General features: G+C 38.9%; 1 protein-coding gene across 2 annotated transcripts; it reads left to right on the top strand.

Moving 5' to 3' along the window:
- Positions 1-3,710: 3,710 nt before the first annotated feature.
- On the top strand, positions 3,711-8,762 carry LOC103705206 (QWRF motif-containing protein 7). Of its 2 annotated transcripts, none has more exons than XM_039120706.1 (5): positions 3,711-4,224; positions 6,069-6,305; positions 6,915-7,004; positions 7,531-7,641; positions 8,229-8,762. In XM_039120706.1, the coding sequence occupies exons 1-5, from the start codon at positions 3,727-3,729 to the stop codon at positions 8,409-8,411; spliced, it is 1,119 nt and encodes a 372-aa protein (XP_038976634.1). In that variant the 5' UTR covers positions 3,711-3,726; the 3' UTR covers positions 8,412-8,762. The 2 variants fall into 2 exon arrangements, with proteins under 2 accessions (XP_038976634.1, XP_008787066.3); XM_008788844.3 differs by having other exon boundaries at positions 7,534-7,641.
- The last annotated feature ends 4,481 nt before the right edge of the window (positions 8,763-13,243 follow it).

Genomic DNA, 13,243 nt, shown 5'->3' on the forward strand with positions numbered 1-13,243 from the left:
AATCTTCCGTTGTATTAGAGGTGCATTTGGTCTGCAACCGTAATCAAAATTGATTAGAATAGGAATTGGAATGGCCAGGTCTTCCGGCGTATTTGGTTGGTGATCGAAACCAAAATCGAAATTAAAATAGAATTTAAATATTAGAGGAGAATAGAGATTGAGTTTTGGGGGATTGAGGCATTTCTATTTCCTTCTAGAATCGAAATGGAAATGGAACTTCTCCAACCAAATGGTAAAAATGAAAATCACTCGTTTCAATTCTTATCTTATAGTTTAACTCTTTTCAACCAAATATGTCCGAGATCTACCATAACCTATTATGGGCCACACCAATCACCATCCACATGTTGACTCTCTGCAGCTGCAGGAGAGCCACATGTAGGAGAAGATATTTTTCGTCCAAAAATTGTAACCTAAGATTGCGACACAATGGTCACATGTACCAAATAAGTCTATCTTCTGCTAACCACAAGAAAAGAGCCAAATAGGATTGAACAATGAGCTGTGATTGATACCAGTGGAAAAAATGAAACGAAACAGAACTATGTCGACTTGATCCAAAATTGTAAGTTGCGCATGTCGACTTTATCTAAAACTTTGGTTCTGAAAGATACTGAAAATGTTCGCTTCGAGAAATGGAAAATGAATATAAGCAAGAAGCAATTTGTTAAAATGAAACATTGACTATCAAAATTAGTCCTAGCCTTTGCTGAAGAGACTTCAAGGAGCCTAGATTAGATAGAAACAGTTAATTACACTTTCATTCTCAAGCTCTTGAAAATTTGTAAATCACCATCTCTAGATGCCGTTAGCAGCACAATGTGCCTAATTCTTTGCCCTAATCTTAGAGCGGATCAGAACCAAGCCTTAGGCCTAAACTATATCTATTTTTAGTCAAATTTTGGGCCAAATCTATTTAAAATATAATGTTTTCTGTGTCCAAGTCCGGTCGATGATCAGCTATGCCCAATATAAACATATAATGAACTCATCCTTGCATACTTTCAAAATACCGAGATTGTAAAAATAAAAGATGTTACAAAAGGTATCCATAACAAGACCTCGGAATTCTATGTTTGGTAACAATTAAACAGGAAAAAATATGATGAGCTAGAAGCAGACTTGATGTTTAAAACCAGGATTAACTGATAAAAAGATGGAATAAGAATATCAATGAGAAAGATGTCGGAGTATTCTGTGATTTTTTGAATTTTTTTATTATAATCTTTTGAAAATATTGAACTTTCAAGGTCTTTATGAGTTTTAACAATCCCACATCGAATGTAAGAAGACTTGCATTTCATGAATCCTAGTTATTCTATATCAATTCTAAAATATTCCTAATACAAGATAGGCCAATTTAACAAAAAAAAGGAGGAAAAAAGAAGCAGGAGCAGCACCAGGGGTTGGAGCATCCCTGTCTTTCAAAAAAATAAAAAACAGAGAAGAAAAGAAGACGACGACGAGAGAAGAAGGAAGAAGAAAATGATGGAAACATGCCTTTCCCTTTCTTTCTTCCTCCTCCTTTGTTTTTTTTTCACCTTTCCTTCCATTGCAACATAGCAGCAAATGGGACCAATAGCTGGGTGGTAACTTGGATATTGGATACCCGCATCTCACAGGATTTGCTGAGGTGCGCCTTTGCGTGCGCTTGGCTGCTTGCACCTACACAAAAGATGCCACCTTTAGCACCTTTTTTTAGTGCCCAAAGTCCAGCTTCGCTTGCACCCTGCACCTTGACATGCCTGAGATTCACCTTTCAAGAAAACCCCCTCCCACCTTCAAGACCATTCTTTCCACAGGGACCTCCATTTTGTCCCACAGAGATGACACAGTTGACGTAGGCCTCGGCCCGACCCCTTTCAAGAAACCCAGTAACAAGTGATGCCTCCACCAATCCCTCACAGATCCTTTAACCACAGTTTGTGCCTGCTTCAGTGTCTCCAACTAATGCTTCCATGGTGGGTGGTTTTATGAGATATAATTGGTGAAAGCAGAAGCCCATGCAATGCCTCCAATTCTAGGATGCGCTCCCTAACTAATGGTTTTTTGAGATAAACTTTACCAATCGAGAGTTTTTCCAGTTCATTTAATTAAGACTACGGGCATATAAAGCTTACCCCACTTCACCCAAAAAGCAGCCTTAAATGTTGCCACGAATTTTTATCCAAAATTATATACGCCAGAATTCCAGGGATCGATCTTAATCGTTCTTGTACATGGTCCGAGTCCAATCAGGAGGCAGGCCACGTATAATAGCTCCTTTTTTTTTTTTTTTGAAGAAAAACACTTTAGTTAGTAACAGCCTCCCAGTTTTTCTGATCACCAGAGTCGGAACTTTACGATAAAACCCAACTCTCTCCCATGCATAATGGGCCATAGAGGATAGCTCTGGTCCATCTTTCACCAATTCTGTCACATTTTTTATCTTTGCTAAACCAAATGATTCATACAATTCTAGTACAAATACATTCAAAAAAATCAAAAAATAATAAATCACGGAGCGTTATAAGCAACTCTCTCTCTCCAACCCATAAGGCACTTCTAGAACAACTAGCTACGTACGAGGCCACCCATCCATGACCCTGTTAGCCTATTTGAATACCTGCTGGGCCTGAAAGGCCACGCCATCATTGATCATAGTCTGAATATCCGAAAAATGGGGTGGCACCCTCTCACGCTGCCGATGCCACCAATTCAATCACTCTTTGGAAATAGCACCTTGCATTGGTTATATTGATCACAACCAAGCATGGCTGAGATCTTCAATTTTCTTCTTCATTTGCCAAATCAATAATCCAATGGAATGATATTTTCTATGCGAGCTTTTTCTTTTCTTTAATTTGGAAGGTTCGTTGCGTTTATCCACTATAACAACTCATGAATCACGATGAACGTCACCGAGGCCAAAAACAACAATTTCTTGAACTTTTCTCTTTCTTAAAATTTTACAAGGAAGTGATTGTGTGAAGAACAATGACGGAATTAATGTGGTTGTAAAACGTTGATGCATTGAGGTTTTTGGACCGGACTCTGTTTTGTGTTTTGTCAGAAAACTCATGCCAACCTTATTAAAGACATCTAATGCAAATTTTATATGTTATCACTTTTTTTTTGATTCATCGTTCAAAGTAATGCTCTGCTATTCCAAAATGGAAGCAGTTCCCATATGAAGTGCCACCACTTAACAGGACCACAATGATATTAAATAAAACCTTCAAATTTCTCTTAACGTAAGATGCACTCACTGACCCAGGCTAGGCTTATGAAGGCAATGGCATTCCCGTGTCACATTAATAAGACTAAACAATATCCCTTGAAGTAAATCCAAAAGCTTAGTGCAGAGAGCTATATCTCCAGTCCAGCCTTTTCTAGGTACGGAGAAAGGAACCCTCCATCCCTTCCATATCCCACTGAAAACGAGACTTCAGCTCTTCCAGGCTTTGACATCTTTCTCTCTCAGTTACAGCAACGTGCTCTCTTCTCCTAATTGACCCGTTTAGGTCGTGGGGCACTCTTCCTCACCTACCCTACGACGTGGCCCCCAGTCCGCCACCCCCATTGTCCCATCCCCTCTCTGCCTCCTTTATCTCAGCTTAATTTCCGTTAGGCCTTCAATCCGTTGTATTAAATATCGCGAAAGCTAGGGGCGTTTGGGTATGATTATCGCAACATAAAGCGCCCGAAGCGCTCCCGTCCGAAATGCCGCGCGAGAAGGGAGAGAGAATGGAAGCCCGCAGGCCGCTGTCGCCACGCCTCCACCGGAGCCGGAGCGGAACGCCGAGGCTCTGCCAACTTTCCGCCGCTGAGAACCCGCCCTTCTCTCCCAACCTCGCCCGCTCCAAGTCCGCTTCCAAGTCCCGGCCACCGCCGTCCCTTGACGCCGCCACGCCCCGCCGCCTCCCCAAGGAGAACAGCGAGTCCCCTCCCCCCCGCCCGACGCCAGAATCCTGTGGGAGCTCTAGGAGGGCGGCGGTGCGGCCCTGCTCCGCGGTCCCCTCGGCCTGGGCGCTCTCCCCGGGCCGCTCGCCGCGGGAGTCGCCGGAGAGCAGAGGGAGGCCCCGAGTCGGAGGCGTGTTGGGATTGTTTAGGAGGAAGAAGGAACCTTCGGCGAGGGAGGAGGCCGCGCACCAGCTCAGGATGCTGACGGCGAGGCTGCTGCAGTGGAGGTTCGCCAACGCGCGAGCGGAGGCGGCCATCGAGTGCACGAAGTTTAAAGCCGAGGTGAGAGCCAGCCGGGCGTTCGTAGCGCTTTGGGATTTGCTGTTGGGTTCTGGACAGTCGAATGTACTGCTCGGCGAATCAGCGCCGTACGTTTGCTTGGATCCTCTTGTAGGGCCACGCGGCGGCTTATGGAGCGCATCGTTTATAACATGTACTATTTATTGGGATACGGGGGATGTCGCAGGGCGTGTTTTGTTCCTCTGCTACTTCCCCGTATCCTCCACAATCTGCTATCCGGAACCCAAGAGCAACATTGCTTTGAATACCAGTGCTGCCGGTATGATACAGACTACTGGTGTCGGAGTGATACGATATAGTATCCGATTCCATATCAGTGCCACATTATCATAGTATCGGTACGATACAGTATGCGATACATCTAGCCATTGGTACCGGACTGGTACGGTATGATATCGAACTCCGTACCAGTGCCACACTATCATAGTATCGATACGATATATTACATGATATACTTGACTATTGGTACTGGACTGGTACGGTACAGTTTCGAACTCCGTACCAATGCCACACTATTATAGTGTTGGTACGATATAGTGCGCAGTACACCTGGCCACCGGTACCGGACTGGTACGGTGCGTCGGGTACCAACTGATATGTTACAATATATCATACCATATTCAATACACAATGGGCTTTGACATTTGTGCCTTGAATATGATTATTTTTTATTGTACCGGGGAAGGCCTTTATTTGCATCAAACTTTTTTTTTTTTTTGCTAGAACGGATGATTCATATCTGACGAGTATGAATACACCCAATAAAAACAAAATGCATCACATTCCTTAGAAAACAAGAACTTTTTTTTTGTTTAATGGGTAATAGGTTGGTATATTCGAATGGGCCAAAAGTATTTTTATACACTATTTTCAAATTATGTCAATAATTAGGTATGCATATATTTTGATCATTAATACGTATATAATAAAATTTATAATATTAATTAATAGTTTTTTGCTAAACAAAATTAGCTGCATCTCTTTTTTGACATGAGTGTGGTACGCGGAATCATATTATGATGATCCTGCCTTACATTCTAAATCTTTACAATTTCTTATGTGCTGATCTCTAACATTCTATCAAGAATCTTGCAGTAAATTGCTTTTACAAAAATATTTTGGACATATATTTCCCAAACATCGTTGTCATCTAAGTGCGGTTTTCAGTCATCATTCTCGTGATTTATTTGAGCATTGTTCCCACGAAAAGGTCATATCGTTTTTCTTTTTTTTCCCCCTTTTTATGTGGTAGGTTTACATCGCCATCAACTCATACACCTAACATACAACTAGGTAGAAGTTAAATTCATATACAACCAATATTGGGGTTAAGTAGATTCCGTCCTATAGAAGGCCATCATTTTGAAGCTAACTTGCAAAACGTATTTCATCTTACAAGATGTTTTCCAAAAAATAAAAAATAAAAAATGGTACCTAATTTAAATTAAATTTCATAATGGAAAGTTATTCAAACCATTAAATAAGACGAACAAATGCAGTCAAAAAAATAACTTTTATTCTTTTAATTTTATTTCATAATTTAATGCAAATTATACAGTTTAACCCTTTTTTTTCCTCCAATGTTGCACCTCACTTTCTGCACTACTTTGGGCCTCCTATATTGAACTGTGCGAGTGTGATGAGAATGAGAAAAATCATCTGCGTGCTGTGTGCACACAAGACACCTCAAGTCTTTGTGTGAGCTCCATGTATAAGGGAATGGTGTAGGCTACAAACCAGGATAGAGATGGTTCTTTTTTTTTGGAGAAATTTCAGCTCAAAGAGCACAGTCAATAGTAGTAATGTATATGCTTCTTTCTTTGCAGAAGAAATTGTTCTATGCATGGTTGAAGGTGAATGAACTACGGAATATAGTAGCAGCCAAGAGGATCCTGATTCAAAGGCGAAAGCACAAGATGAAGGTGGCTCGGATCCTTAGCCCTCAAATCCGGCTCCTAGAGCAGTGGGAACCACATGCCAAAAGACACCTTGAAGCTACTGCTGCATTAGGGAGGGTCTTGGGAACCATATGCCTTGCAATTCCCTTGACTGAGGGTGCACAGGTATCTAATTTCATTGGTCTAAAGAATTATCTAATATTACACAATATATTAGATTAGACTTCCACACAACTTACTCGGGTAAAGAGACATGCTTTATTTCACAGGCATGTATACAATATAATATGCTTCATCTATACCAACCAAGCTGACTTCAAATTATTTAAAATTTAGATCTAGCTAGGCCTGCTCTTCTTTCAGAATTTCAAATCACTTGGTTCTCTTTTGTTACCTGGCCTAACTCATCATTGTGCAAGTTAGTTGAGGTTCATCTCAGAGTGAGAGAGAGAGAGAGAGAGAGCTCTTATTAGCATTTTGAGTTTAGACCAAGTCAGCAACATCTAGGGGTGAGTGAGTCATTTCGATAATTGTATTCCTATTCTAATTCCTAAACTCTATAATTGATCATACTACATATTTCCATCCATAGTTTGCGACATTGTGCAATGATGATATTATCTGTTATTATATGGGCTGAATTTTAATCACTCAATAGGCAAGACCATACGATTATTGGAAGCATGGTTACCACTGGTCAAATTTTCATTTCCCTTTGTTGCTGCTGCTGTTGTTTGACAGCAATTTGTCTATTTTTTTCTCTGTTGTGTGCAGGCCAACATGATCTCAGTACATAGATATACTTGTATAGCAATGGACATTATGAGAGAAACAGAAGCTAACGCCAGGATATTTTATTCCAAGGTTTGGCCTTTCTTCTCTTAAGTATTTTCTATGTTTAGCGAACTATATATAATGTCTTTGAGGCTATATATCAAATCATTTTTCTTAAACATCCAATCTTGCATTATGCATGTGATATTTGGGTTGCACTCAGTCATTATCTTTTCTTCTCTTTTTTCTTACAAAAAATTACAATCTTCATTTATAGAAATGCAAGGTGATTGTTAGCATTAAACATTTAACCTACAAGCGCAAGCTAACCATGAAAGTTCATTGAGATTCCATTTAGTACTTATAGGTAAATACGAGATGACAGTGAGCTTGGGTCATTTATACCAAGTCTGAATTTAGCATCCCTTCCTAAATCTAACTCAGCATAACGTAGTTAGTTTCTTTATACATAGTTCCTAATTTATGTAAATCATCTATAATGAGAATTTAGCAAGGTTGCTTGATTTTTACATGATTGAATTGTCGGCTTTTATCTTAAGTCGTAGTTTGTTGTTATGTTGCCTCTTCTCACCCTATTCTCCATCACATTTTCAAGCAGGTTGAGAATATAAGCTCTATGCTTTGCGAGCTAGTGAGTACAGTACGACAAGAAATAGAAGGTCTGGAGGAACTAATGAAGATTAGTGAAGTTATCACTTCACTAGAGGTTAGCTGTTTTGGTAGTTATAATGTAGACTTTGATAATTTAGGACAAATTACACAACTATTTTGTTTTTTTTTTAAATTTTTTTATCATGTCTATGTGTAAGCAATTACTTCATGCATCTAGTTAATGCTTCTTCAATCAAAATGAAGTTCAAAACTTTAAATCACTAACAATCATGAAAAATTCTCTTGAGATGATTAGTTAGAAGGAAATAATATGATAGCTTGCTCTTTATGTAGGACAATCCAAAAATACCCATAACATAATATACTTTGAGAATTAGGATATTGCATTTGAGTTTATCACGCATTTGTGTTCTTTTATTAAAATAGACCATATTTTGTTCTTTATCTATAAGTCTAGTTCATTATATAACATTAACCTGCGATCAATGTGGTTCCAAAAAGATCTAGGCCTTCTTAAAATTCATGCTTTGAGGTTAGCCATCTTATATAAAGATTCAATACAATTGTCCTTCCTTTCATTTTCCATTCTTTTGGTGGGTAGTCATTGTTTTTGAGTTTAACCTTACTTGAATCCAAGATCTAAAATTCCTCGAGTTATTAACTGGAATTTTCCCTCCACAGATGCAAGAAACAAGCATTCGGGCAAACATGATTCAAGCAATGAAAGAACAAGAACAAGTCAATGCTTATCTCGACTATGAGCTAGTGCTTTACACAAATAGCTTTCACATTGATAGCAATATCCAAGTGAAAGGATGCCATGATTGGAACAAGTTTCTGACTCCCTTGTTGCAGGCAAACTAAGGTAGAATGACAAATGGGGAAGGGAAATGATTGAATAGGATATTTAACCTTATAAATTATGAAGCAAGTGTAGAATAGGAGTCCTCCAAATATTACAAATTTTGGAGAAGTATCTTTATTATGCTCTTTGTGGGATTTAATTATGCCCCGGCGTCCTCCAAATATTACAAATTTTGGAGAAGTATATTTATTATGCTCTTTGTGGGATTTAATTAAGCCCCGGCTCTTGTATATTTATCAATTTCAATTGTGGACATGCCTTCTGAGTGAAAATTGATTGGGCTAAATTATTGCAACAAGTTGTATTGGCATTATAAAGCATTATCAATAAAGGATTATGTGGTTCAAGTAGTGCTCTTCAACATACAACGAATGTCATTTTTCTTCTTCGGATTATGAGCTATGTTTGGTAATTCTATTAGGGAAGCTAACTCGAGGCACATGTTTATGATCGATTAATGAGTTATAGCGAGAGACATTTTTTGACTTACCTATTCTGCTACTCAACGTTACATGACCATCCAAAAGCAAAAACTGTTTAGAGGTTTTATTTTATTTTTTTAATCTTTTGAGAAAAACATGATTTGAAATTTTAGAAAACCTACACTTCTCTTTAGAAATTGTGGTCAAAGGATATCAAATGACACTTCTCTTCCCCATTAGACAACAAAACCAGGGCAGAATCATACGGCTCATTTCAAGCTACAAAGAGATGATTTTTGGCTCATTTTACTGTTCAATTTTTAAATATTTTATTTTTTCGAATTGTCATAAATATATCTATTCATGTTTAGTTTAATTTAATACAGCCTTTTAGTATAATTTAGTTTTAGAATGAGCAATACTATGTCAGTGGAGATCTCAGATTACTTTTTAAAAGAATTTCTTTCCGATATTGTACAGTATGAAAGTATATCCCGAACAATTAAGTTCTGGAATCTAAAACTATTTCTTTTTTTTCCCTCCCTCAAATGGAGGAGAATGGCATCTCGAAAGTTAGCACTCATCTTGGCCTGACCACCATCTTTCCGCCTCTTCACCACTTCGATTCCATCCTGGGTTAAGGACAATTGATCCTACTAGTTGATGTGCTAGGCCGGTTAATAGTGAGCCTATATTCCTAATTGCTAGGCACATCTATGGAAAAACAAATAGGGCTGCGAATTAGGTTGCCTCTTATATGGTAGAGTATTGTGGAGGAATAGTATGGATCGGTTTGTCAGTTATTTCGGTTGCTCTCTGCAAAATTTTATTTTTTGATTTGATTGAACATATTCATACCAATGGTCCATCCGTCTTATCTGAAAAAACCAAAAGGAAAAAAAAAGGCCAATGCTTCTATCTTCTCATGTATTGGAAATCCAAGAAAAGAGACAGAAAAAAAAAAAAAAAAGGCAATTAACAAAATCAAGGCATACGGGTCTTTCCCCCTTGACATTCCCACCCAGTTTTTGTTTTTTTGATGAAATCCATTTCACCATATCTTGAAAATAAAACTCTGTCAGGTTATTTTCCATGCGTGAATCTTCTACCATATCTCATACTCTACGTATGCAGTGTATCGTGCTTCTTTTGAAAGGTATTATTTCACTTGAGCTACATGTGCCTGCACCTTCATCAAACTCTTATTGCCTACAAATCCTGTTCTTATCCTTCCTGTCCTTATCCTTATCTCTATGCTGTACCATATAAATCCTGGTCTCATCCTCTATGCTGCACCATCAAACCACTATGTGTCATGTGTCCTGTCCTTATCCTTATCTCTATGCTGTACCATCAAACCACTATGTATGGGATCAATCAATTGATTTTTGTTTTTATGAGGGACAAAAGTTTACCATTTACTTTTCTTGGATTTAAGCATATATATATGTCTTTTATTCTTCTACTGTACAAACGTATGATCTTATTTTGAGTGACCTTCAAATTGGACACAATCATGAACAATCAGTACATTTTTATGAGCTTTATGTATGATGTATCTAGTGTTTTAGAATTGGCAATTTAAATAAAAGTAAATAAAGTAAATATATTTATAATATCATTTAACAATAATTATACCTACAAGCCAAGATTATTCAAATAATCAGAAACTATCATCAATAATCATGTACTCGGTACTAGCTTTTATCCATATTTTTTTATCAATTTTTAATTTATTCAAAACTTTTGTAAAATGTCTGAAAGCGAAAGTTCATTGCATGCACTTTCATAAAGCATTCATTTATTTCTTTTAGGTGTATCAACTTATCGTCTCTTTTTTAATACTTCAATAATATTTTTTTGAATAAATATAATTTTAATTCCTGGTCTCGGCAAAGGTGGAACCAAAGTACATCTAAATTGCATCAAATATGCATCAATTTTTGGTAGCATGTGCATCACAATTGCAAAAATTGTTGTAAATTGATCGATCTCAGTGTAAACCTCTATGGCAGGGTATCCCTTCTTTCTTTCTCTCCTTTCTACAGAACTTCAAATGCTAAAAAGAATGAATCCATGTTGTTGTGTTGGTGGTCTTCTAAGGTTTTGGTGCCTGTGTTAAAGCTTGAATTTTCATGAGAGAGCTAAAGATCCCAAGGCAACCAAGAGAGGAGGATGAAGAGAAGGAACCGGGGACTCGCACCAGTGCTTGGGTGTTTCCTTGCTTTGGCTCTTTTCTTCATAAATGGGGGGGTTGGAAGGAGAGATGGTTGGAGTCAACCCATGAATGAAGAGTTTCACCAATGGAGAGGGTTGAGATGTATAGGCAAGATTTTGTCTTGCAAGACAAAAGACAAGTTTTTTTAATTCATCCAAGAGATAAGTTTAAGAGGGTGGTAGGTGTAGAGATGACCGCAAGCCAACCATGACAACTAATGGACTGTTTGGCGAAGATTTGTTTTTTCAAAATAATGGGTGAAGATAAGGTGAGGAGTACTTATTATTAACTTCACCTAGAGATAAAGCTAAGGATAACCATAAGATAAGAGGGTGCGTGAGAAAAAGATATGGGTATTGGAATGGATATTGGTTATAATTAAATGAGAAAAGAGATTAATGGTGTCAACCTGGAAACATAGGCATAGTTTACTAATTGGGCTTTGTATGGGCTAATGGGTTGGATTTCTTATGTGGATTGGATGTATGCTTGGGTTGGCTATGGCTTGGGCTTCGATTCCCTATGGGTTGAACTTGGGTTGTGTATGGGTTGACATTCGTGGGCTACATAGCTTGGGCTTGGGTTCGGTAAGGGCAGGGATCGAGCAGAAAAGAGGCCAGGGCCAGCTTAAATCCCAGCTCACAGAACAGGCCCGCCGTCCAAAAAGCTTAAATTTTAGACTTTGCCATGGCACTGGACCAAGGGAGGAATAGTTATTCGAGTCATATCAGCTCCATGCTAGAATAACTATTTCAAAGAAAGTTGAAATAACTTTATTTCTTACAAAGCAAGCCCTCTTTTGTCTTCTCCCCCTCTTTTTCTACAACTAATTCATTTAAATAATTCTTAGCCTAGAATTATTTCTCTCATGAATTTGGGGTAAAAAACCAACTAGCAGTGAAAAGAATAACCTTTTTTATTCTACCTCATCTTATTCACAGAATGCATCTCAATAAAATATCTCCAAAATCAGCAAACTTCCTGCAAGCAGATAGACAAAAGATCTTAACAAGACAATATAATAACAGATATTCTTCTAGTTCTATGCTAAGAGGATCACGGGAACTTTTTTTTTTTTTGGAAAAAAATAAAAACATTTTTTTGGAAAAGGAAGGGGAACCAAGTTTATCAAGTCCATGCACAATAGACTGAAACAACCTCAAAGGTAACTAGTTACTCACTACCTTGCTTATTTATTCGCTGAGCACTCTCCATAATGCGATCCACAGACTAACAATCCAATGACCCCATGAAGAAATAAGCACCATGCCACGTCAACTCAAAAAATGGCCGGCAGAACTCAGAGCGCGAGCATGGAGAAAGCATTCAGCATCTCTTCATTAGCTTGCAGCATCCCAAAGGACCGGCGATCGGCAATGGCCCGCTCGTGGAACAGCCGGAGAGCTCTCTCCCACCTGCTGTCGCTCCGCGTCGACGCAGCGTAGGCGGCGTCGGCGAAGAAGATGCGGTGAAGACGGAAGAGGAAGAGGCGGAGGGAGAAGGCGAGGTCGGCGCAGGAGGTGGGGAGGCGGGTGGCGAAGGGGAGTTTGAGGGCGAAGGGGCCGAGGAGGGCGGCCAGGAGCTGCCAGTTGCTGTGGCCGCCGGCCAGCAGCTTCAGCTTGCCCATCGCCACCACATGCACTGCCATGGAATTAATCGATCGAGGGGGCCTTCCTCCCTCGATGGAGATGAGTATGGAAGTGCGTGGGGTTGGGAAGGGGGACCCTAATGGCCGTGCAGCAAGTAGGGTGGGAATGAGGTCATTATAGAATGGACGAGGGGACGTTTGCCTTCAAAATATCATGAATTAAGTTGTATGGACGGAGCTGCCCTTCTACAGGAGGAAACGAACTTCTTGGGACCAGCGAGTGAAATGATTCCGATTGAACCAAATTGTACGCGATAAAGGTGTTTATAATAATATTCCTGCCTGCGATAATTTTTCTAACGTGCAGTTTTACCATGAACAAGGAGACAATATTCATGTATGGCAAAAGAAATAAAAAATATAGAAGAAATAATTTCTTTAATAGCATACCGGAGTCTTATAGATATAACTTTGGGTTGAATTATCATTTTTAATTTGTTAGATTCATAATTTTTTGTAGAAATAAAGAAAAATCATCAAGTTGGTGCTAGATTTTAATGCCAAGTAATTTTGGGCATACCTAGAGAGGACTTAAAAGGATTG

This window comes from Phoenix dactylifera, chromosome 2 (assembly GCF_009389715.1).
Source record: "Phoenix dactylifera cultivar Barhee BC4 chromosome 2, palm_55x_up_171113_PBpolish2nd_filt_p, whole genome shotgun sequence".
In the NCBI taxonomy this organism is placed as follows: domain Eukaryota; kingdom Viridiplantae; phylum Streptophyta; class Magnoliopsida; order Arecales; family Arecaceae; genus Phoenix; species Phoenix dactylifera.